Genomic DNA, 26198 nt, shown 5'->3' with positions numbered 1-26198 from the left:
GCAAAATTGGGAAAAATGTGATTTGTCACCAGCTTCAGCGGAAGTGCTAATTTTTGAGTACATCTGGAGATTCAGTTCAAATGAATCCAGGCTATTTTGATTGTATAGAGCAGGGGTCGGCAACCTTTCAGAAGTGGTGTGCCGAGTCTTCATTTATTCACTCTAATTTAAGGTTTCACGTGCCAGTAATACATTTTAACGTTTTTAGAAGGTCTCTTTCTATAAGTCTATAATATATAATTAAACTATTTTTTTATGTAAAGTAAAGAAGGTTTTTAAAATGTTTAAGAAGTGTCTTTTAAAATTAAAATAAAATGCAGAGCCCCCCGGACCGGTGGCCAGGACCCGGGCAGTGTGAGTGCCACTGAAAATTAGTATACTATACCTTTCACAAAAAAAGTGAGGACTGTTTTGGATGAATGGGAGCTGCATAAATATGTGACATAATTCTACTCAAAATGCCTCTCTGCCTCTTCTTCTCCTTCATATAACAGGGTGCTTTTAAGCAGTTCACTGTGCTCTGATTTGTTTTCTTCAACTACTGCGCTTCTTTTCCCTTCTCCTTTGTTGACAAGTCCCTGCCTTGTGCTCTTGGCTCTTTTCCTAGCTTGCTCTTCTGACCTTTCAGATACTGAGCAGCTGACAGCAGGAGTTAGTTGCCTATGCTGAACTAGCAGAGTGGCTTTGACACCACCAATGCTCCCACCTACTTCACTGGGTGCAGCTCTCATGTTATTAGAGCATGTTGTGGTGACATAGCTGTCACTAAGGGTCATGGTTAGGTCCTGCTGAGCCATGTGAGTTTCTCATCCTCCCTCTGTCCCCTCTGTCCCATAAATCTCTTTCTTTGCTCCATCCAAACCATAATACTTGTGGAAGGAGAGGCAGGGGGTTAATGAAACAGCTGCAGCAAAAGAAATGGGAGGGAGCACAGGCAGAAAATTGAAGGAAAAAAAATAATGCATGGGCACATTTCTCAGTAGCTGCTTCGGAACCTGGGGAGAAAATAGGTCTCATTATAGGCATGACAGTCTTTCTAGATGCCAAGGCGGAAAGCTCTGTGGGAGAATCACTGGAGATTATGTTGGCAGGAACAATCCTGCACTAACAGTAGAATGAAGCAGATGCCGTAATAGAGTTAATTTTGTTATTCTATGAGAAGGATATATGTGATGGAATAAGCCCTAAAGGCCTGATCCAACGCTCTCTTAGGTATGTCTAGGGTGATTATCACCTTATAATCTAAACTCAGCTTCAAATTGGATTTTATCTTGGTGTGTGTTTCTATTGGGCCAAATCCGAGATCTTTATTAAGGTTTTACTTGGTGCTTACTTACCTCCACTGAAGCCAATGGCAAAATTACCTTGACTTCAGTGCGGCCAGGACAAACAGTAGTTTGCATAAGAATTGTGTGAAAACTGAGTAAGAACCTCAGGATTTGGTTCATATGCTTTAGAAATTTATTAGATGACTTTAATGTACCTCTTTACTGATTTAGGACCTGATCCACTGCACATTACATACCATAGGAAGGGATCCCTAATGACATACCATACTAAGTAGTGCACAGAAATGTGCTATTTCTGGGTGGCCCAAAAGATGCAAAAGTCTTAATATTATCCCTAGGAGAGATATCATAGATGGATGGGAAATTAAAGCCTGGCTTATATAACACAATCCTAAATAACTCAAAATAGTATGTTAGAACTATTCTGAGAGCATATTTTTATATAGGTAATACTAGAATGTTTCACAACACAGAACATGAATTCAGAATATCCTAATGTCTGTTAAAGTTATAAATGTAGGATGTCGCATGGGAATAATGAGATGCAGACTCTTACATGTAGGCCTTTACAAACTACATTTATCAATAATGTGGCCCAGTCAAAAAACTTCCTAAACAAACTCCAAATCAAAACAAACTAGGATATTCGTAGACTATGTCTGAAATCTCAATATTAACTTAACCACCTGAATGTATTGGTTACACTGGAATCTCAGAATACAGTAGATATAAAAGTCTTTCTGAAACCTATACCCAACCAAATCAAATTTTATTCAAAGTTTATTTCATCATGTATATCACAAACATTCCTCAGATTCTACAGATTGTTCTGGTGACACTATTTTAGCCTTTAGTTACTTTTAAAATTTAATTTTGTATTCATAAAAGTTGCTGGATTGAGAGCATTGAAAGACCTACACAGGACAGTTCCAGTATGGGCAGAATTGGTAAAATCCCGACCAGCTCTAGGATTCAGAGTTTTTCAGTTGTCAGTCCTTGGTCTCCCTTTTGAGACTGAAAACTAGATTGCTGAAATCTGTACTCTAGTAACTGAGCTGAGACCACTAACTCATTTAACCACAGAGCAATCAAGTGATAACACTTTTGTAGCTGCTGATACTGACTTTCAATGTATGGCTTACATGTAAGAGTCTGCATCTCATTATTCCCATGAGACATCCTCAGGTTCTTTTTGTATTTATTTATTTTCTTAATTGTAACTTTTGTGTCATAATGGTGATTAACTATGGCCTGAAGGAGTTTAATTTTCATGTCTCCGTCAATCAAACCTAACTGGTACATTTAAAAGGGGTTTTGATTTTTTAAGAATAAATTTGTGCCTGCGAGTACTACTGGTAATATTCAAGGTGCCTTTCCACTCTATTTGACACAATACAGATTGCCAGGGTTCAGTTCACCAACAATGCATCCAGCAGGAGCCCTATTGCTATGGCTGGCATAGCTCTGGGGCTGTGTTTTAGACTATTTTTCATTTACGGCACACTTTGGTGGAGAGAATCCTCCACAGGAAGTGAGTGGTGATGATGTTTTGGAAGAAAGCCATGAACATGATTTCCATATGGGGTTGAAGGACTGTGCTTGAAAATGGAAGTCAGAAGAAAGATACAGTCTAGTGCAGGGATGGGCAAACTATGGCCCGCGGGCCGGATCCGGCCCTTCAGGGCTTTGGATCCGGCCCGCGGGATTACCCCTGGTGGTGCTGCGGGCCCGGCGCTGCTCTCAGAAGCAGCCCCCAGGCCGGGAGGCAAAGGGCTCCATGTGCGCACGCAGAGCCCTCTGCCCCCCCCGCCCCCCCAGGGGCCACAGCACTTCCTGGAGTGGCGTGGGGACAGGGCAGGCATGCAGGGAGCCTGCCCTGGCCCTGGTGTGCGCCACTGCCACCCCGGAGCCACTTTAGGTAAGCGGCACCGGGCTGGAGCTCAAACCCCTCCTGCCCCCCGCCCCCCAACTTCCTGCCCTAAGCCCTCTGCCTGTACCTCGCACCCCTCCTGCACCCAACTCCCTGCCCTGAGCCCCTTTCTGCACTCCTGTGCATTCCAACCACCTGCCCTGAGCTCCCTGCTGCACCCTGCACCCTAACTCCCTGCTCTGAGCCCCATCCTGCACTCTGCACCCCTCCTGTACCCCAACCCCCTTCCCTGAGCCCCCTCTTACACTCTGCACCCCTTCTCTGCCCCAATCCCTTGTCCTGAGCCCCTTCCTCCACATCCCGCACTCCACCCGCCCTGCCCCGGCCCTGCATACAATTTCCTCACCCAGATGTGGCCCTCGCCCCAAAAAGTTTTCCCACCCCTGGTCTAGTGACACGAGCATGAGAATGGGGACCAGGAGCATCTCAATTCTAAATTTGGCTCATAGAGTGGCAATAACCACCACCACCCCCTCGGCCTCAGGTAAGTCACTTTGGCCAAATCTTCAAATGTGCATGCACCTAAACACGTAGGTCAGCACCCACAACTCCCATGTCACTGTCAGTTTAAGTGCCTAACTTTAACTGCTTGACAGTGAGCCTGACAGTAGGTTAGACATAGAAGTCCCTGCATGAGGATCTCAGAGTCTCAATACGGAGAAAAGACAAAACACCCCTATCTTATTCTGCCTGAAAACTTGAGCTCCTACTACACCTATCCACAAACCTTGCTGTGCTATCTATCCATCCTGTAGTTTTTACAGTATTGTTATACTTTTCTGTATCAACTTCTATGTGTATTATATATGGCTATTAGAAACGAGTTCTCTCTATACGTTATCATGAGTTACAACTGTGTTTAGTCCTATAACAGGACAGAAAGTCCTGCATGCTCAGTTTAGTTCAAAAGGATTATGTTAGTGCTGACAAAACCTTAACTGTAACAACTACACTTGTTCTTTTATCAGTGAATAGGTACCACGTACATTCTCTGCATAAACCGATACCAAGCCTTTCTGAGCAGTAGTTCTGGGCAAATGGAGCTATTTTCCTAGCAAATGTATATAAACAAACTTGAAATAGCCTTGTTCATATCCTGGTATTATATTCACATAGTATTCAGACCTTATTTGAATCTGTAGTAAAATGCATGTTTATTACAGTGGAAAAGGAAGTGCCCTACACAGCAAACACTTTGCTGTAATTAGATCTCTTGGTGATACAAGGAATGTATATTCATATACGATACACAGGCTAGTTCCACCTTCAGCTGACATGCTTATTTAGTTCGCCACATGAATTAAACTACAGCACCGTTTTTCAAAGGGGGTGCAACCAGCCTTCCTGCTGAGGCTCTGATGTTTTTCCAAGAGGGACTCAGGCAAGTCTAGAGAAAATGAAGAGAGACTATACTCCTCCCCCGGCCCCCGCTTATTTATTTTTTAAAAGGGCATAGCCAATGCTGTATCTAGAATATTCAATAAACGTTCCTGTATTTTTGCTGGTTTCTACATGGATACAAGCCGGCAGACAAGAAACAACACCACTGACCCTGACTTCATATTTAAATTATGCACCTTTTTCATGGGCAGTAGCTGTGGGACAAATACAGAAGAATCCTGAACTAGAGGTAAGACAGGCCTGGATAACTAAGCTATAGCAATTTTGTACACCACACATTCAGAAATGTAACCCCAATGCCCTCAGAAAAACTACAGCCCTCATCCTTTAAGTAACTTTAGGTAGGCAAACACGAGCGCCAGTTTTGTTTTCAAGCCTATTTCGTGTTATATTGTTGGATTTTAAATTGTTAATCCAAATTTATCATGTGGGTAGCAAGTTAGCTGAACTGTTACCAAAATGATAACTCAAGTTTCCCTCTATTTGCATTTATTTAAAATCATTCCCAAGGTATCTGAGCAAACTGGCAACTTCTTTACGCTCCCCATTTTCTATTAAGATCAGAATTGACTTGATTACTTGATTGCCTCATTTGTAATCTGGCACCAAAGGTAGAAGGAACATTTTGTAACTGGCACTCCTGGAGTTACAACAGCTGGGGATCTTGCTAAAAATCAAGATGCCCCATTTGTTTTATCAGTTAAGGCAAGTCTAATAAAATATGCTGAGATTTTCACAGTGATCTGATGAAGTTATGTGCCCAATTTATATTGTCTTTAATTAGAAGAAGGGTGCCTAAGTGGTTTAGGCCCCACTAAAAATCATAGCCTATCTACATATTATACTTAACTGTTCATCAGTACTGATAATTGTGACTATTCTTTAATCTAGTTAATTTGTTTTGCATTAATTGCATACATTAACTGTGATTAATTGACAGCCCTAATAATAAAATTAATTACCATTTTAATCACACTGTTATACAATAATAGAATACCAATTTAAATGTATTTTATATTTCTGGATGTTTTTCTACATTTTCAAATATATTGTTTTAAATTACAACACAGAATACAAAGTGTACAGTGCTCACTTTATAGTATTATTTTTATTACAAATATTTGCATCATAAAAATATAAACAAAAGAAAAAGTATTTTTCAATTCACCTTATACAAGTCTACTCAATCCTATTTCTTGTTCAGCCAATCGCTAAGACAAACAAGTTTGTTTACATTTATGGGAGATAACGTTGTCTGCTTCTTAAATTCAATGTCACCTAAAAGTGAGAACAGGCGTTCACATGGGATTGCTGTAGCCGGCGTTGCAAGGTATTTATGAGCCAGATATGCTAAAACATTTGTATGCCTCTTTGTGCTTCAACTTGTAGGCACTAAAGTTTTACACTCTTTTGTTTTTGTGTGCAATTATTTAACCAAAAAAATCCACATTTGTAAGTTGCACTTTCATGATACAGGGATTGCCCTACAGCACTTGTACGAGTTAAATTGAAAAATACTATTTCTTTTGTTTACATTTTTTACCGTGAAAATATTTGTAATCCAAAATAATAAAGTGAGCACTTGTATACTTTGTATTCTGTGTTGTATTTGAAATCAATATATTTGAAAATGTAGAAAAACTTCCAAAAAAATTTATAATAAATGTAAATTGGTACAGGCAGTCCTTGACTTTACAACGTTCAACTTACGATGAGAGGCACTTACAACATTTCTGAATTGATACCCTGATTTGACTTATGACAACTGGTTTTGACTTTAGGACATTCAGTCCCGCAATGGACTGGATTGCGGTTCCGAGTTACGACATTTTGACTTACAACGCAATTTTCAGGAACCAAAACAGTGTTATTAAAACTGTGACCAATCACAACAATTTTTTTAAATCTCATGATTAATTGCGATTATATTTTTAATTGTTTGACAGCACTATTTATTGCTTGTTAGGCCTGTTTGGAAAGAACAATTATTTTAAAAAGGCAAATTTGGAGGAGGGGGGGAGTAATTTGAAACTATTTTGCAGCCTACAAATTTTCACATTTTCCAAAACAAAACAAAATTGGCTTTTCATGTCAAAGCATGATATTTGTGTGTGTTCTGGTGAAAAACCTGATGTTGGGTGAAATCAAATGTCAAGTTTCAAAAAGATAAATGTTGAGATCCCTGTCCCCAAAAATAAAGAACGAAATCCTGAAACCTTAAGGTGGATTTCAAAACTGTCTAAGGACGCATCTTCACTGGGGTGGGAGGTGTGTTCTTATCTTGTGGTAACTGACATGACGTAAAATCCTACTTAATATACAGTTTATGGCTTTCACAGGTACTAGCAGGTTGAGATAAAGCAGGGGCAGGCAAACTTTCTGACCCGAGGGCCGCATCGGGTTTTGTAAATTGTATGAAGGGCCGGTTAGGGGAGGGGGTCGTGGTCCGGCCCCCACCTCCTATCTGCCCTCACTCCAGGACTCCTGCCCAATCCAACCTCCCCTGTTCCCTGACGGCCTCCCCAGGATCCCTTCCCCATCCACACACCCTGCTCCCTGCCCCCTGACCGCCCCCGGACTGCTGCTGCCACCACATCCAACCTGTCCTCTCATTCCTGACACCTCCCCCCGGGACCCCGCCCCATCCAACTACCCCTTCTCCCTGTCCCCTGATTTCCCCCAGAACCCCTGCCCCTGACTGCCCTCTGCCACCCCATCCAATCCCCCCTCTCCTTCCTGACTGCCCCCCAGGACCCCTGCCCCTATTTAACCCCCATTTCCCCCCCCGACCGCCCCAACCTCTATCCACACCCTCCCCCCCTGACCACCAACCCGAACTCCCCTGCCCTCTATCCACCCCCCCTGTTCCATCCCCCCTTACCACGCTGCCTGGCGCACCAGTGGCTGGCAGCGCTACAGCCACGCCACCCAGCTGGAGCTGGGCCATGCCACTGCCACCACCATGCAGCACAGAGACCAGGTCCGGCTCTGCAGCTCCACGGTCCCAGGAGCTCATAGCCCCGCTGCCCAGAGCATTGCGCTGGCGGCGAAGCATGCGAGCTGAGGCTGCAGGGGAGGGGCCAGAGGCTAGCCTCCCGGGCCAGGAGCTCGGGGGCCGGGTAGGACGGTCCCGTGGGCCGGATGTGGCCCATGGGCCATAGTTTGCTCACCTCTGAGATAAAGACTATGGGAGTGTATAGGCTTTACTGTGACCTGCATACATAAATGAAAGCTACAAACTTCCTTGTCTTCACTAGGATTTTACGTCATGTTAGTTAACTTGAGTTAGCGAACACAAGGTAAGACTACACCTTTTCTCCAAGTGAAGAGAAACCTATGGGGTTTGGATACCCTATTTACATTTAAATTAATGTGAAATGGGAGTTCAAATCACCTAAATGTCTTCGTAGCCTTAAACCTTTCAGATATCACTGTGAATATTTCCCTCTCTCAGTGTATTGAATAACATTACTTATATGGAAGATGCTATAGATGCATTGGAAATAGGTGCTTACAATAAATCAGTTTGGAGTAAAAAGAAGATGAAAATTTCCAAGCAACAGACATCATAAATAATAAAAAAAAAACTATAGTAAGTTAACAGCAGAAGAAACATGACTAATTAGACAACATTTCATATTTGGTAAACATAGCAATGATGATGCCTTGAAAAGTTGACTAAACTTTGCTTTTATTAAACAGGGCAGCTGACTTGAGAAAGAAAATGATTCATGATTTTTCACTGCAACACTTCAGAACTTTAATCTATAACCCATGAAAGGGTGCAAGAGCAGTTTGAATATTATGCTGAGCTTAATTATACTTAATGTGAATTATTCAGAAATGCAGCAGAGAGACTAAAAATTTATTTCGTACAAAGAAGCTTGACATTTTAATTGGTCCTTCAGAAAAGAGACAAAACAATTTCCTCTCAAGAAAATTTACATCTTCCCCATCAAAGCAGCAGCCTTAGCGAAGCAGAACTTCATTAACAAGATTAATTATCATGCCAGTGGCTGCCTCATCAGGTGTGCAGCCCAGGTGAAAAACAGAATGCAAAGTGACGAGTAACATCGTTCCTAACGTTCAGCATTGATTCTAAGAGAAAATGTGACAGATTGAGGCCACTGTACCTTGGTCATTAGCCATTTTGTCAGGGTGCTCAACTGCAAGAAAAAGACAATATCATTAGACTGTGACAGCTCCTAGTAGCCAAGCTGACATATCAAATCAACAATTTTGTTAGCAGGTTTTCCTATCAAGTTGCTGCTCTCCTGCACTTTTGGTGGATTGATTGGGACAGAGAGAGATATTTTACCTTTCCCTGTTCAAAGAGATTCTGAAGAACAGAGAAGACAAGTACAAGTCACACTGTGTTTCACATCAAATGTAGTCACAAGTTCTTTAAAAAATAAAGCGGTTAAAAATGTATATTTCCTCAACTTGTTGGTCTCTGAACTTAGAAGCATCATCTGGGAAGTTTAATTAAGCTTGGAAGTAAGTGAAAGAGAGAGACTGTTCCTTGAATAATTGCATACAAATCACCTACGTATTGGAAGCTAGATCTGAATTATAATGTTATTGTTTCAGCTTTTTACAAAAGAGGTTTTAAATTATGTACATGTTTTTTTGTATAATAATTACACAAACGATGGTGTGATTTGAAGCGCACCAGACAAGGCTTCAGAATTCAATAGACACATTGAAAGCTCTTCTGAACTGTTAGCAGCTCTCAGCATTTTATTAAATGATAGATAGTATTAAGCTTCCCTTCAGATTCAGAAATAGCTGCCATTATGGAAAATTATCCAATTTTCTGGTTAATAAAATTTTAAAGGAATTTAAACTACAGGAGATTCAAAAAAAAAAAAAAGAGTTTGACACACCTGAGTTTAAGTAGCTGAGTAAGCAGCCTATAAATGTAGGGTGGTTTTTAAAGGCTGGTCTATTCTCCCTTTGAAGAATACTACATTACTTGGTTACCCACCTTCATTTTATGACCACCATGTTATCCCATGGTTTAGTTTACAAGATGCTGCCATGAACAATAAAGGCCCAAGATGGTGGAAACTTACATGTAGCACAATGACATTAGTGTGTCTATTTCTGATAACAATGTCATCAGCACCTGTTATTATTGTAACTCCCATTAGTACTTATGAAAGTTCCATGCCTGCAGCAAAGGGAAAACAGACCCCCTGAATGATCACCATGCAGTCAACTATTTTAACTATGTTAACAGAGAAAAATGTATAGAGTTGTACATATTCCCTCAAAGTTTCTAGAAATCTTTTGGGGAGAATGGGTTTCCCTGCTGAGTCATATCTGGGATTATGACCTTCCCCAGAGAACAAATTTATTTATAAAAACGTTAAACCCTTGATTGAAACTGCAGTTACCTCATTCCAACTATTTATGACATTTAAAAGCTGACCAACTTTTTCTACCTTCTTCGAGTTATTAAGGAGATGTAACCTCTGTGACATCTACAGTGTCGTGAAATACTGCTGTGGTGGTTCAGTAGGTAACATTTTTCTCTGGCAGGTCATAAAGGTTCACGTTTTGTACAGCTTAGGAGCAAGGATTTGCTTTTTAACCACCACTCCAATACAGCATTAGAGGGCACTCTAATGCTAAAAATGCTGCCCCATATCAGCTTTGACAAACAGAAATGGGACATCAGCAATATGTATTCTTGATGTCCTGCAGCAAGTCCCCAAATAAAGACTTTCCCTGCTTATCTTGGTATAATGGTATTGGTAATATCTGACAAAATTGAAAAGCCAATTCTCTCTCTCTCCTTTATATAAACAACTGACCATCTATTTCATTCAACCTTGAAATAAAGCCTATAGATGTACAGATTTGTACAAAATGTACTATGTGCATTTTCATATTGTTATCTATGCATGCTGGTTTATTTTTGTGTGTGATATTAATAAACAGTTCAAATACTATTATTTTATTTGCTTCCCTGAAAGTTCAGTAGCAAATTATGGGCTGTTTCTAAATTGAAGCTGAAATTTAGAATCAAATTATGTTTCAGTTGAAAAGAGGTTAAGTACAGTTCTGGGATTAATCAGTTTCTGCTGCAGGTGAAAAAAAAAGTTATTAATAAGTTAATTTGAAAGGGGATCTCCTACTGATCGGACACTACTACATTCAGAATTTCTTAGCTAGCCTTTTCATAAGGCAGTCAGAAGTAAATTCCGCACTGGAGTTGCTTCCCTATCTTGCTAAATGGATTCCAGTTACTTTACTTCAGAAATGTACCATTTAATGTTATTAATTTACATACAGTAAATCTTGTGGAACATTGAGATTGAAGTTCTGCTTTCCCACTTGTTACTGCATGCATCTGTAACTTCTAGAGGAATCCATGTCAATAAGCAATTTAATATTTCAACACACACAAATATAATTTACTTCTAATTTTCTTTATATTTTTTTCAGGACATCTAATGAAATCAACTGGAACTTGTTCACATAAGAACTAAATAAAATCTGAACACCTGATTCAGGTTTTGGTCCATAATATATAACAGTAAAAAAGTGACGCATTCCCTAGTAATTAATTATGGAGTAGATGATAACATCTCAGACCCTCATCTCCTCCAGGCACATAAGAACTGCCTGGTAATGCCTGTATCAGAGCAATTATGTCTTAAATTATGAATATGACTAGCCAAAGAGCACGTAGGCTGATCCTCAGCTGGAGTTATGACAATTTAAAACAGCTGAAGACCTCTCCATTGGATTACATTGTTACCAATGGATCTGAGGGGAAAAACCATGAGCACTTTTGCTTATCTGGCAGTGATATTTACAATAAAAGGTATCTGATCTCACACAGATCACTGCATTTTTCATTACTAAAGGCACGTTACTGAGAAAAAAAAATCAGCTGCAGTTTTATACCCGACTAGGGGCTTGGTTTCCTTGAAAGAGCTTTGTGTGCTATAATATCTTAAATAAGGGGTGACATTATAGATCTTTGATGCTTACTTAGTTCCTTGTGGTTTAAAATATCTTGTGATCAAAACATATATTTGCCAACAGAGCATTCATTACCATAAGTCATATGCATATCTCCTGTTAATAATCATTAAGGTCAGGAAACCAACATTTTTGCATAATTCAGAATGTACTCAAGCCTTCAGAAGCTCTTTTCACCTTATATGTAGAGACAGATTTGTCAAAAATCAGCTGAATATTATTGAACATGACATATTTAGGGTGGATAACATTAAATATTCATGTCAGGATATTAAACATAGTCCTTGTAGACTATTACAAGATGTAACAAATGTGTAAATTTATCTTTTTGGTATCTCTTGATGCTCTCTGATATAGAATTCATTTCCCAAATGAATTTTATGGTACTTTGTGTAAACACTACAAAGTAGGTGATATCTAGTCCATTAATCTTTTTGTTTAGTTAGATATCTGAGTCTCTGTATCTTTTGATGTCTCATTACTCTGTCATTATTATATTTTGATTCTTTGACTCACTTTAAATTCTTAACAGAGTTCTTTTACTTGGCACAAATTGGGAGCATGAAATTAAGTTGGCACCCATCTAGTTGATAGAGACTAAGCACTTGCAAAGTGCTTTCTATTCACATTTCATGGTAGTTGAGAATGAATAATCAGGATCCTACAAATAATTAATTCAGAGTGAAACCAGACTCGGACAAGTAAGTCCTGAAAATCTGGATAGACTGTGATAAGCTCTGAACAAATTGATACATCCCCCCCCCCCATTTTTCTGATTCATGTTAATTCACTAAAACTGTTATATGAGGGTTTTCACAGTTAGCCTGAATATTTGGTAACATGCTCTAAATACACATAGATAACGGCTAGCCCTCTGCCAATGCTGCTCAGTGCACTGGCCCATTCATTCTGATGCTTCCTTAATGGTAAATGCTAGGGATTGACTGAAAATGGAATCTCCCTTCCCTCCTTCAAAAGCAGCAGGAGTAGGAAAAATTACATTTCTGTTCCAATATTTGTTAAAGGCTGAACTTGCATAATACCTCTTTCCTACAAGGAAAACAAGGATGAGATGTATGTAGATCTACAAAGTATTGCATATGAATTGTCTTTTTGATCAGTCATTTTTCCTGGGCTTTCATATATATGTTTAAATTAAAGATAGGCCTGAAGCAGAATATTGGATCCAGACGTCCCTCTGACTCCCCACAAATGGAATTGGATCGGAAACCTCTGATCAGAGCTTTTCAGCTCTGGCCCATCTTCATTTTAAGCAGCCTTCTGTCAAGACATTATTTTTTATACTCAAAGCTTTGGAATTTTTGCTCTGGAAAAGCTACAGCTCTACTACACGTGACCCCAGTTTCCTAAAATAGGCACATAGCTTATGTCACTCTATTTGTTTCCTTAATGAATTGCCTTTTAAAAAAGAAGACTTTATACTGTCATGTAACTACATGAGTGACAGTTTTGAACATAAGGCGCACAGTAATATACTCTACCTTGTCATGGCTAATAATGTAGGGGCAGACTGTGACAGATCTTTGCGTGTGTGGATTATCTCTCCACTTCCACTTGCTATGGGGCCAAACATGGTTGCAGTCCAGAGTTCCAGTAAGCACAGGCACTGCTCCTCGTTAATGCATGCTGAGGCACAAGCCATTGAAAAGGTCCCCCTCACATGGGCGCCAACTTATATGGGCTCTTGGAGCTAATGTCCCAGGAATATTCATAATCAGGGGCTCTGCTCCACCAATATTGGAGCTAGGTTTTTCCCCCCCGAAGTTTCCCTGCCTGAATGTAAAGACAGCGCATAGCCAGCGAGTGTCTCTCTCCCTTGCTTTTGCTGCCGTAGCCAAAGGCTACAGCTGCAACATTAGCATAACAACAATGCTAACTAACTGCTGCTGTAGAGGGGGAGGGGAGTGGAGGGGGCCTCTTCTCCCCTCCCCTGCCCCTACCTGGAGGAGACGCGAACGGGACTTCCAGCCAGGAGAGGGACATCGCTCACCTTAGCAGCCTGCTGGGGCTTCCGTGAGTGTTTGACCCTATGATTCCCCCCCAGCCCCAGCCCCAGCTCCAGCCCCGACTCCTACCCCCAGTGAGGCGCAGCAGGCTGCACAGGGGAGGCAGGAAGCCACATGTGAAGGCAATGCCCCCTCCCCCAGCACCCACCAACCCACCCGCCACAGGAGGGATGGGAGAGGGAGGCTTCCTAGACCTGAGCAGCTGGGGCTTGGATGAATTTTATGACACCCTGCTCCCCTGCCCCATAGCCAGCCACCACCCTGCCTACCCCACTTCTGCCCCATGCTGGGCAAGGGGCAGCCCCATCCCCCATCCACAGTGAAGTTATGATGAGGGGCAGCATGGAAGGCCACCTGTGATGGCAACCCCCCCCCCAGTACCCATCATAGGGGAGGGGAGTGAGCTTTCTGGACCTGAGGGGCCCTAGGAGCATGTGCAGTGACTGTGGTGCAGAGTGAGTGTGCTGTGGGGGCAGGGGGGCAGAGGAGGGGTCCCTCCCCTGGAGCTTGCTGCTGCCAGTGGTGGTGATGGGGAGTCCTCTCTGGCCCTAGCCCTGGGGCAGCCTGTCTGCACCCCAAGTTCCTCATCCTCAGCCCTGCCTCACCCCAAAGCCTGCACCCCCAGCACCGAGCACGCTCCTGCACTGTGAACCCCTCATCCCCAGCCCCACCCCAGAACCCTCACCTGAGGGGGAAAACGTGCAACTTAAATTTGGTGGTCAGTTTGGAGTATCATTGTATTTAGCACAATATTTGATTATTTTACACCCTTCAAAGTATGTAACTGGTCATATACAGGTGTTTTCTCTGAATACTGTCTGTGTGCCTCAGTTTCCCCAATGCATTTCTTAAGGCTCTAGATGGTGGGATAAGGGGGTGTGATTGTTGTAAAGCCCTAGAGGGCCAGTGTGATGCTGTCTGCACAGAGAATGGCCGACACCCTGTCTCCAGGCAACTGATGGCCTGGGCCACTCTCCTGCAAGGTGCCAACTGAAGGTGTTGGAGAACAAAGAGATCAGGTGGCCTCCTAATGCCTGGAAAAGAGACAAAGGCCAGAGGAGGGAGTGTCAGTGCCTGTGCGGACTTCCGGGAAGCGCATGGTGTGGAAGGGGATGCTGGGATGCTTTGGAACAACTCCATACAAAGCCAGTCAGGACTCTGGGGGAGCCTCCTGTCTGAGCATACTGTCTCCAGGGCAAGAAGCTTACACCTTCCTGGGTCTGACCTCGGAGCATTCAGCATGCCCTTCCACACCATGCACTTTCCGCAGCGAGTGTGCCCAGGCAGGTCCTGGGGCAACCAGAGGTCCCTGCACCCCAACTCCGCAGTCAGATGTGACTCTCAGCCAGACAGTAAAACAGAAGGTTTATTAGATGACAGGGATACAGTCTAAAACAGAGCGTGTAGGTACAGAAAACAGGACCCCTCAGACAGGTCCATCTTGGGGGGTGGGGAGCCCAGACCCAAATTCTGGGCCTCTCCCGATTTCCCCAGCCAGCTCCAAACTAACACTCCCTCATCTGGCCTTTGTGTCTCTTCCGGACAAGGAGGCCACGTGATCTCTTTGTCCCCAACACCGTCAGTTGGCACTTTGCAGGGGAAACTGAGGCACCCACAGAGTATTCAGAGAAAACATTAAGAACATTCCCACTTTGTCACAACAGATGCAACAAAATTTAATACTGTATATTGAAGCAGGCAAGTGCTGCTTCTGACTTTCCACTTTTAATTGACCCTTGTAATCTTGTGGTGCTGACGCATTGTAGCTTCATTTTATATCAGCTTACAGGGTGAGAGCGGGGGGGGAGGGACCACCATTTTGGGCCCCACCAAAAATTATACGAACCTGCCGCCTATGCCCCCCATCTTGCTTTTCCTTCATGCTGGCCAGCAAGAGAGATATCTGGCACAGGCCTACAAATGGTTTGTTCCAAGTAAGAGAGAAAATTCCATATGTACCCAATTAGACTGTGCCTCCGACAGTGTTGATCTGTTCTTTAATTATTTTGTATTTGTTTGATCAATTAAAAAGAAGGAAATCATAATTTTGTATCCTTATTTTCCAGATATGTGAATGAGTCACTACTAGTTCTTTACAGCCACCAACAGAGATAAAATAAATACCAAAGTGAAACAGTGTCTCACCAGAGAAATTGCAATCATGTGCAATTAGTTTCCTTGCTCACGGGAAGAAGTGGAATGAGGTCGCAGTTTTTTTACCCAATGGTATGCATGTGAATACAGCTGCTGCATTATTGTGGTGTTCATTTTTGTCTACTGTGCTGCTAGCTACAGTCTCTCAATAACAGTTTCAGAGTGCCTTCTAGAACTTTCTTATTAGCATTAGCATAATGGACTCCTAGTGTCACTGAAGTAAACTGCAAGCATTGAAGCCTGAGTATGTTGCACATCTCATTAATATCCAGCTATCTAAGAGAAAAGTTCAAACCTTTCAGAGTCCGGAAAAGAATAGGGTCAGAGAGCGGTCCCACTCCTTTGGCATTGCGAGCTTGGATTCTAAAGTAATACACTGTATCTAGGTTGAGGTCCATGATTTGATGAGTAAGTCGGTCACCACTGATTGACTCCATAACCCAGTCATCAATTGGAGCATTCTTGTCCAAGGTGTAGAACAGAATATAAGCTGCATAAACATTGTCTTGGTTAGTACATATACTGTATTTTACAAACTATATTCAAAATTCAAATTTCAGACATGATAAATGTTTTTTTATTTCACCTACATTAATGACATTAAAATCTATTTTGATGAATGTTACAAGAATTAATGCATAATTTTCCTATTTCAAGATCAGAGTATCAATAGCAGTATTCACTGCAATATAAAATATACGATTAACAATTATGGAAATACCTAGCAAGCTTTATTGTGTTATATTGTGTCAAGTATCAGAAGGGTAGACATGTTAGTCTGGATCTGTAAAAGCAGCATCTGTATTGGAGCAGGACATGCATCTGATGAAGTGGGTATTCACCCATGAAAGCTCATGCTCCAATACATCTGTTAGTCTATAAGGTGCCACAGGACTCTTTGCTGTGTTATATTGGTTACTCGTACATTGCACTTGTCAAATTCAGACTCATTATGCAGTATGATATCAGTCATAAATCATATGAGATAAGTCTTTAGTGTTTCAGGGCTGGAATAAAAGTAAACTAAATAACTAAATAACATGGATGATGAACATCATTTAGTGGGTGCTCATAAGAAACCATGCAATATTTCCTGGTAACTATACGGTAAGTCCATTTGAAAAACCCACGGTAACTCACTGTAATGCTATCACTGTATCTCAAAATCCCCAGGAAAATAAACTGAACCGCCACTGTAGGTAATTTGATTTAGTCCTAAGTGATGCACAGGAGCCTGTCCAAAAGTGAATACAGCTGACCCGCTAAGTAATGATGACCATAATGTAATTAAATTTAACTTCCTGGTAAGGAGGGAAATACCAAAGAAACCCACCACAGTAGCATTTAACTTCAAAAAGAGGAGCTAAACAAAAATGAGAAATTAAAAGGAACAGTTACAAAAGTAAAATGCCTGCAAGCTGCATGGAAACTTTATTAAAAAAAACATAATAGAGGCTCAAACTAAATGTATATCCCAAATAAATGAATAAAAAAACAGTACAAGGACCAAAAATGTCACCATGGCTAAACAACAGAGTAAAAGAGGCAGTAAGAGGTAATATTTAAAAATTAGAAGTGAAATCCTAGTGAGAAAAATAGAAAAGAGCATAAACTCTAGCAAGTTAAGTGTAAATAATTAGGCAGGCCAAAAAAATTTTGACGAACAACCTGCAAAAGATACATACACTAAGAGCAATTTTTTTAAGTACATCAGACACAGGAATCTTCCAAAACAATCAGAGGGGCACTGGAAGACAACGCTGTTGTGGAGAAACTAATTTTTTTTTGCATCAGTCTTCACTTCCAAAGATATGAGGGAGATTCCCATACCCGGGCCATTCTTTTTAGGTGACAAATCTGAGGAACTGTCCCAGACTGAAGTGTCAATAGAGGAGATTTTGGAACAGATTGATAAATTAAACAGTAATAAGTCACCAAAACCAGATGAAAGAACAGGAGTACTTGTGGCACCTTAGAGACTATGGAGTGGAAATCCATCAACTTCATGAAAAAACTCGTATGAAAGCTCATGCTGAAATAAATTTGTTAGTCTCTAAGGTGCCACAAGTACTCCTGTTCTTTTTGCGGATACAGACTAACACGGCTGCTACTCTGAAACCTCTCAAAACCAGATGGTATTCACCCAAGGGTTCTGAAGGAAAATGCAGAAATTGCAAATGTGAAATTGCAGAACAACTAACTGTGGTATGTAATCTACCACTTAAATTAGTCTCTATATCAGATGACTGAAGGATAGCTAATGTAATTCTGATTTTAAAAAAGGATCCAGGTGCAATACCAGCAATTACAGGCCAGTAAACTTAACTTATTATCTAATTTCTTGCCTAACTTACCAGGCTAATTGAATGCAACTATAGTAAAGAACAGAATTATCAGACACATAGATGAATACAACATGTTGGGGAAGAATCAGCACAGCTTATATAAAGGGAAATCAAGCAGTTTATTAGAATTCTTTGAATGTGTCAACAAACATGTGGATAAGTAAAAACAATGAGAAGTCCTTGTGGCACCTTAGAGACTAACAAATTTATTTGGGCATAAGCTTTCATGGGCTATAACGACTTCATCTGATGCATGGAGTGGAAAATACAGTAGGCAGTATATATATGACAGCACATGGAAATATGGGAGTTGCCTTACTGAGTGGGGGGGTCAGCGTTAATGAGGCCAATTCAATTATGGTGGATGTGGCCCATTTCCAACAGTTGACAAGAAGGGGTGAATATCAACTGAGGGTAAATTATTTTTTGTAGTGACCCAGCCACTCACACCTAATTTCATGGTGTCAAGTTTGCAAATTAGTTCCTGTTCTGCAGTTTCTCATTGAAGTGTGTTTTTGAAGTTTTTTGTTGAAGAATGACCACTTTTAAGTCTGTTATTGAGTGTCCAAGGAGACTGAAGTGCTCTCCTACTGGTTTTTGACTGTTACAATTCTTGATGTCTAATTTGTGTCTATTTATTCTTTTGCAAGAGACTGTCCAGTTTGTCCAATGTATATAGCAGAGGGGCATTGCTGGCACATGGAGACATATATCACATTGGTAGATGTGCAGGTGAATGAGCCCCTGATGATGTTGTTGATGTGGTTAGGTACTACGATGATATCCCTTGAATAGATATGCGGACAGCGTTGGCAATGCAGTTTGTTGCAGGGATTGGTTCCTGAGTTAGTGTATCTGTTATGTGGTGTGTAGTTGCTGGTGAGTGTTTGGTTTAGGTTGGGGGGCTGAATGTAAATGAGGACTGGCCTGTCTCCCAAGGTCTGTGAGAGTGAGGGATCATCCTTCAGGATAGGTTGTAGATCCTTGATGATGTGCTGGAGAGGTTTTAGTTGGGGGCTGTAGGTGATGGCTTTCTTTGTTGGGCCTGTCCTGTAGTAGGTGACTTCTGGGTCTATCTGTTTCTTGACTTCCCCAGGTGGGTATTAAGAACCCCAGGTAGTTTTAAGAACGCTTGATTGACAGAGCCAGAAGGGTACCCAGAAGTCACCTACTACAGGAAAGGGAGTGAGAGTGATTGCTGGACCCAGACTAGGAAGGAGTTTAGTCTGTGAAAGAAGTTTATTGGAACATTCTCAGGGTGAGATTTACCTGCATTTAGTTTCCTACTGTATTAGGCTTAGACTTGCAAGGTTTTTGTTTTATTTTGCTTGGTAATTTAATTTATTCTGTCTGTTATTACTTGGAACCACTTAAGACCTACTTTTTATATTTAATAAAATCACTTTGTGCTGATTAATTAACCCAGAGCAAGTAATTAGTTCCTGGGGGAGCAAACAGCTGTGCATATCTATCAGTGTTATAGAAGGTGGACAATTTATAAGTTTACCCTGTATAAGGTTTATACAGAGTAAAACAGATTTATTTGGGGTTTGGATCCCATCTGGATGCTAGAGACAGGAGCACTTCTTGAGCTGTTTTCAGTTAAGTCTGCAGCTTTTGGGGGATGTGGTTCAAACCTGGGTCTGTGTTTGCAGCAGGCTAGTGTGTCTGGCTCAACAAGAGAGGGTACTGAAGTTCCAAGCTGCCATGGAAAACGGGCTCAGAGGTAGTCTCAGCACATCGGGTGGCAGTTCACAAGAGGGTTTCTGTGACCTAACCTGTCACAGAGTCATTTTGGATATTTTTCTGAAACCACCTGCTTAATGTGCAATGGCAGTCAAAAAGGCTAACAGAATGTTAGGAGCCATTAGGAAAGGGATAGATAATAAGACAGAAAATATCATAATGCCACTACATAAATCAATGCTACACTCACATCTTGAATACTGCGTGCAGTTCTGTTTGCCCCATCTCAAAAAAAGATATATTAGAATTGGAAAAAGTTCAGAGAAGGGCAACAAATACAAGTAGGAACGATGGCGTTTTTATAGTGGAGGTGCTGAAAGCCACTGAACAAAACTGCAAACCCCCATATATGATGGAAACCACTTCATTCCAGGGGTTGCTGGAGACAGATTAAAAAGACTGGGGCTATTCATCTTGGAAAAGAGGCAACTAAGGTAGGAATTGATACAGGTCTATAAAATTATGGATGGTGTGGAGAAAAGTGAATAAGGAAGTGTTATTTACCCTTTCACATAACACAAGAAACAGGGATCACCCCATTAAATGAATAGGCAGCAAATTTAAAACAAACATAAGGAAGTACTTTTTCACACAAGACATTGTCAACCTGTTGAACTCATTGTGGGGTATCTGTGAAGGCCAAAAGTATTACTGGATTAAAAAAAAGAATCAGAAAAGTTTATGGAGGATAGGTTCATCAATGACTGTTAGCCAAGATGGTCAGGGATGTAACCCCATGCTCTGGGTGTCCCTAAAGTGGACAACGGAAGCTGAGAGTGGACAACAGGGAGATGGATCAATTGATAATTGCCCTATTCTGTTCATTCCCTCTGAAGAATCTCGCACTGGCCATTGTCAGAAGACAGGATACTGGGCTAGATGGACCACTGGTCTGACCCAGTATGGCCGTTGTTATGTAATTTATAAAATTCCACCATATAAAACAACAGTAATTGTAAAACAAACACACAAAAAATAGAAATTAAGTATTTATATATAAAACCAAAGTGACTAAAACCACAAGAATTGTACTATGAGCAAATTAAGTCCCTGATCCAACAACCAGACCTATGACTGGACCTTCATGCTTTTGTGGACCCTTACATGAGACTCCACATGGGTAAAGATGGGTTTGGTTAGGATTGCAGGATTAAGCCTTATGGTATTATTTTACAACATAAGATGAAAGCCCACAGAAATAGAAATTATAGTAGCCCTTAGAATAACAGAACTAACGTGAAATAATAATTGCCTATAGAAATAATTTCCTTGGCTACTCTAATTCTTGGGCAACTTCTTGTGTCTAAATCTTCAGCTGGTGCAAATCAACGTAAATATCATCATCAATATCCCTCTATTCACTTTAAAATAAAATAATCTTTGCAAGCCCCTGTTTCCAAATGAATTGGTGTATTAATGCATAGAAAAATAATGTCAGAATGAAAGGCCATGATTGTACTTTTAAGATTTTTGGCATTGTATGATAGGGTTATGTTTACAGGATTGTATGCAGTTATTTAGAGGTTGTTCTAACTATGAAAGTTCTTTGTAGTCATGTATCAGTCAGCCCATTTAGGTTAGTCTTTGTGATGATGATATGAGTGTCATGTGTCAGATATTACCTCAACTATGTAACATATTACAAATCATTCAATGGGATTAGTCACATTAATAAAGTTACACACTTGCTTAAGTATTTGCAGATATGGAGTTTTGGTCGTTTTGCCTTTGCTTGACATTTCTAAATAACATTTGGCCACTCCTGGCTGCATTAAAGATTTTCTGTAAGTCTCATTTTTCAAACAATTCCACAATGAAGAATAGTAGTCCATGGATATTTTCAAGCAAAGTCAGCTCTCACTTACAACACTGTAAATAAGAAACTCCATTAAAGTTACTGCCTTTGATTCTTCTCTCACTTACACTTATGGAAATCAGGAGTAATTCTGTTTAAGTCAATGCAGTTATACAGCAGAACATTGGGTTAATATCAGAAAAAACATTTTCTATGAAAATGCTTATCTTTAACATGCCTTTCTTTTGGATGTGGTCATTGAGTGTAAAGTACTGAATATAATGTACAGGGAAATAATGAATGGAGCGTTTCCAATCTGAGGTGTATTATCCCTGGGAAACTTCCTGACAGATCCAAATATACCTTATTTTACTGGTAATACTGGACCAGATTCTCCACTGGTGTAAACCACCCTAGTTCTACCAAAGCCAATGGAAATATGTTGATTTACACAGGTTGAGAATCTGATACAATAGGCTTTGAATTACTCACACAGAATGTATATTTAGAAGTATTCTTGTGCCAACATTTATAGTTCAGGATGCTTGAGCGATATGTGTCAGGAATTATTAGTAGTATGGTGACATACTACAGACTATCTCTGACATACAGAAAATATGCTGCATGACTTCCAAGTGTCTAACCCAATAGTTTGTGTTAATTAAACCATTATGTGCACATTTTTAAGTTGAATGCTATTTGTCATAATAATTATATGTCTCTTAGATGTCTATTAAAATCCTAAAGTGATCATTTAGATGCAAAATCTCTGATAGAGCCTATTATATTTTTCATACTAAATTAACACTATGGGCTTGTAATGAATGTCTTAATTATGCATTGATGTTATCTGCAATATTTTGAACAATAAAATTTGTCTTTGTGAAGCATCCATTAAGTTCAGTCCTTGTCAGTCAATATTAGAGTTTTTCTGATCATCAGTGCTTTAAATTGTTATTATAAAGTTAAACATCTACAACAAATCCTACCATTTATGTGTTGTACTAAGCAACCTATCATTATATACCTTATGTATTACATTATTACCAAACAAGCTACTTCTTATTAGTCATTTCTAATTGCCACCAGAAGACCTTTGCTTGGAATGACTACATTTAGAAAGTATATTAATGCCTTCAGCAATTAAAACTAAAGGATTTATATTCTCTCAATTCTCCATCTCACTGTAACTCTGGCACTGAATTAACAACTAACACAACTCAGTTAGTTGTAACTCTATGCAAAAAAGAAGAAAGTTCAGATGAAATATTATAGTGGAAACAAACAAAGATGTAAGAATAACTGAGGAATGAAACCAGAAAGTGAAGAGAGCTGTAAAATAAAAAGATAGACATGGGATAATAAAAGCATTTACCAGTAATTTTTCCATTGGCTTCTAATGGAGGCTGCCAGCTGACAATGACAGCTCGAGGCTTCCCTTCCCGAGTAATGACTGTCAAATCCTTGGGTGCAGAAGTTGGTGCTTAAAAGAATGGAAATAATAGAACACAAACAATCAGATTCTCAGATATATACTTGTTTTCCTTAAAATGCTGTATCAGTATAAAGTACTCATTTTGCATTTACCTCTTTTCTTAGATCCGCTGATGCATTACAGATGCATTCTCAGGTAATATATGTTGAGAACTAAAATCTAGATTTTTAAGGGAAACTATTGTATGACCCCATTGGTTATGGGTATTTCTGGAAATGTGGATCCTTATTATCCCATTCCATTCCACTTTGGTGCTCCTCTCTCATGCATCAGTGTGGTATTAGGGGTCTCAAGGCATCACCATATTTAATATTAATACCACTGCTACTACCATATTACACAGATGCTTTAGGTGCCTGTCACCATTTATGAAATGAAATGAAAATACACCTAACATGAGACATGGATATAGTACCAATACACGTAACATGGATATGGTAGCAAAGTCCTGGGAGTATTGTGTCCTAAATAGAGTAATATATCCCTTTAAATATAGCAGGCTGGGTCTGTGAGTGTATTGTGCTTTCTTTTTGCTGCATTTCCATTGCATGTTTGCCACAAAATCTTGCAGAGTGGCTTTGGGATGATCATTTTAGGCTTAAGGATGATCATGGGATCTTCTGGTGGTGTACAGACTATCAGCAGAGTGGAGAAAGAGGGGAGTGGTTATTGTTAAAGAACATTATCAGGACTGTACTGAGCTATACTGTTCCCGAGCTTGCTGTTCAGTGTTTGGGGTATAATATAGTAGGTGTTAATTTAGGGCTTGTCTTCACTACCGGGGTAAATTGACCTAAATTACGCTAATCCAGCAACATGAATAACGTGGCTGGAGTCGACGTAGCTTAGGTCAATTTACCCCAGTGTTTTCACTGAGCTGGGTCAATGGGAGATGCTCTCTGGTTGACTTTCCTTACTCCTCTTCAAGAGCTGGAGTACCGGGGTCAACTAGAAAGTGCTGTGCCGTTGATTTAGTGGGTCTTCACTAGACTCGCTAAATCAACCCCTGCTGCACCGATTGCAGCAGCGTTGATCTCTTCATGGTGAAGAGAAGCCCTTAGAGAATGTCTATACTGCAATCTAAGGTGTGATTTCAGCACAGGTAGCTATAACCATGCTAGCTTTACCCATGCAAGCATAACTAAAAATAGCTGTGTAGATGCAGTGACAGGGGCTTTAATGTGGGCTAGCAATGCAAGTAGGTATCCAGGATCCCTGTGTGCTTGTACAGCCATGCTGAAGACTATGCCTCTTTCCTAGATTCATTCATAGATTCATGGATTCTAAGGCCAGAAGGGACCATTGTGATCATGTAGTCTGACTTCCTGTTTAACACAGGCAACAGAACTTCCCCAAAATAACTCCTAAACCATATCATTTGGAAAAAATAAACAATTTTGATTTAAAAACTGTCAGTAATGGAGAATCTACCACCAGTCTTTGGTAAATTGTTCCAATAGTTAATTACCCTCACTGTTAAAAATTATGCCTTATTTCCAGTCTGAATTTGTCTAGTTTCAACTTCCAGCCACTGAACTGGGTAATACCTTTCTCTGCTAGATTGAAGAGCCCATTATAAAATAGTGGGTTCCCTATGTTGACCTTTACAGATTGTAATCACATCACCACTTAACTGCCTCTTTATTGAGTTAAACAGATTGAGCTCTTTGAGTTTATCACTCTAAGGCAAATTTTCTAATCCTTTGATCATTCTGGTAGCTCTTACTTGAACTTTCTTCAATTTATCAACATTCCCCTTGTGTTGTGGGCACAGTATTCCAGCAGCAGAAAAACCAGTGCCAAATATAGAGGTAAAAATACCTGTCTACTCTTTCTCAAGATTCCCCTATATATGCATCCAAGGATCACACTAGCTCTTTTGGCAACACTGTCACACTGGGACCTCATGTACAGGTGATTATCCACCACGAGCATAAAATGTTTTTCAAGGTCACTGTGTCCCCCATCCTGTAAGTATTGCCTATATTCTCTGTTCCTAGATGTATATATTTACCTTTAGACTATTAAAATACATATTGTTTCCGTGCACCCAGTTTACCAAGTGATCCAGATCACTCAGACCCATCCTCTTCCTTGTTTAACATTTGCCCAATTTTTGTGTCATCTGCAAACTTGGTCAGTGATGATTTTATGTTTCCTTATGTTAAACAGTGTTAAGTCTAAGGGTACGTCTTCACTACCCGCCGGATCGGCGGGTAGCAATCGAATTCTCGGAGTTCGATATATCGCGTCTCATCTAGACGTGATATATCGAACTCCGAACGCGCTCCCGTCGACTCCGGAACTCCACCACAGTGAACGGTGGTGGCGGAGTCGACGGGGGAGCCGCGGACGTCGATCCCGCGCCGTGAGGACGGGTAAGTAACTCGAACTAAGGTAGTTTGACTTCAGCTACACTATTCGCGTAGCTGAAGTTGCGTACCTTAGTTCGACCCCCTCCCGAGTGTAGACCAGGCCCAAGAACTGCTACCTGAGGGACCTCACTGGAAATAGACCAACTTAATTATGATTCCCCATCTACAGTTACATTTTCAGACCTACAGTGCTATTTTCAGCTGTGCTATTGCAGGTAAATCTAATACGTGTATGCCTACACATGCTGCAATCATATCTTGGCTTGCAGTACAGACACACCCTTAGAGCAGTCACACAGCTCATTGTGAAAGGCATGTGCAGAATAGAAAAAGAACAGGGCAATGCAGTGTGAGCTCCACAGCTCTAGTCACCATCTCCTACCTGACTTCCACTATGTGAAGTTTTTGAATATTTGAAAATCTGCCTCAAAGTCATTCTTTTTTAAAATATTGTTTCTGAAAATTTGGTAGGGTTGATGTTACATTAGAAAAGAATCTATATTAAACAAAGAGGTTCTAACTGAATGTCTGACCCAAAATGAAAAATATATAATGGTGCTAAACACTAAAACAAATGAACAACCACACACTTAACAAAGAATGGATTATTAGAATACCGAATAGAGGATTCAACAGAGTACTGAT

At 40.5% G+C, this 26198-nt stretch overlaps 1 protein-coding gene across 4 annotated transcripts in view; it reads right to left on the bottom strand.

The window, feature by feature from the left end:
- The window catches only part of DCC (DCC netrin 1 receptor), a 782056-nt gene that overhangs the window by 73354 nt on the left and 682504 nt on the right, over positions 1-26198 (bottom strand). For all 4 annotated transcript variants that reach the window (XM_045020222.1, XM_045020224.1, XM_045020225.1 and 1 more), the window contains exons 19-21: positions 23059-23166; positions 16093-16287; positions 8754-8786 (exon numbers count right to left, since the gene is read on the bottom strand). In XM_045020222.1, coding sequence (XP_044876157.1) covers positions 8754-8786; positions 16093-16287; positions 23059-23166 — 336 coding nt within the window. The remainder of the gene's footprint in view (positions 1-8753; positions 8787-16092; positions 16288-23058; positions 23167-26198) is intronic.

Source organism: Mauremys mutica, chromosome 6 (genome assembly GCF_020497125.1).
Source record: "Mauremys mutica isolate MM-2020 ecotype Southern chromosome 6, ASM2049712v1, whole genome shotgun sequence".
NCBI classification, from domain to species: domain Eukaryota; kingdom Metazoa; phylum Chordata; order Testudines; family Geoemydidae; genus Mauremys; species Mauremys mutica.
Note: the sequence above shows the minus strand (reverse complement) of the source record. Positions and strands in the feature narration are given on the sequence as shown.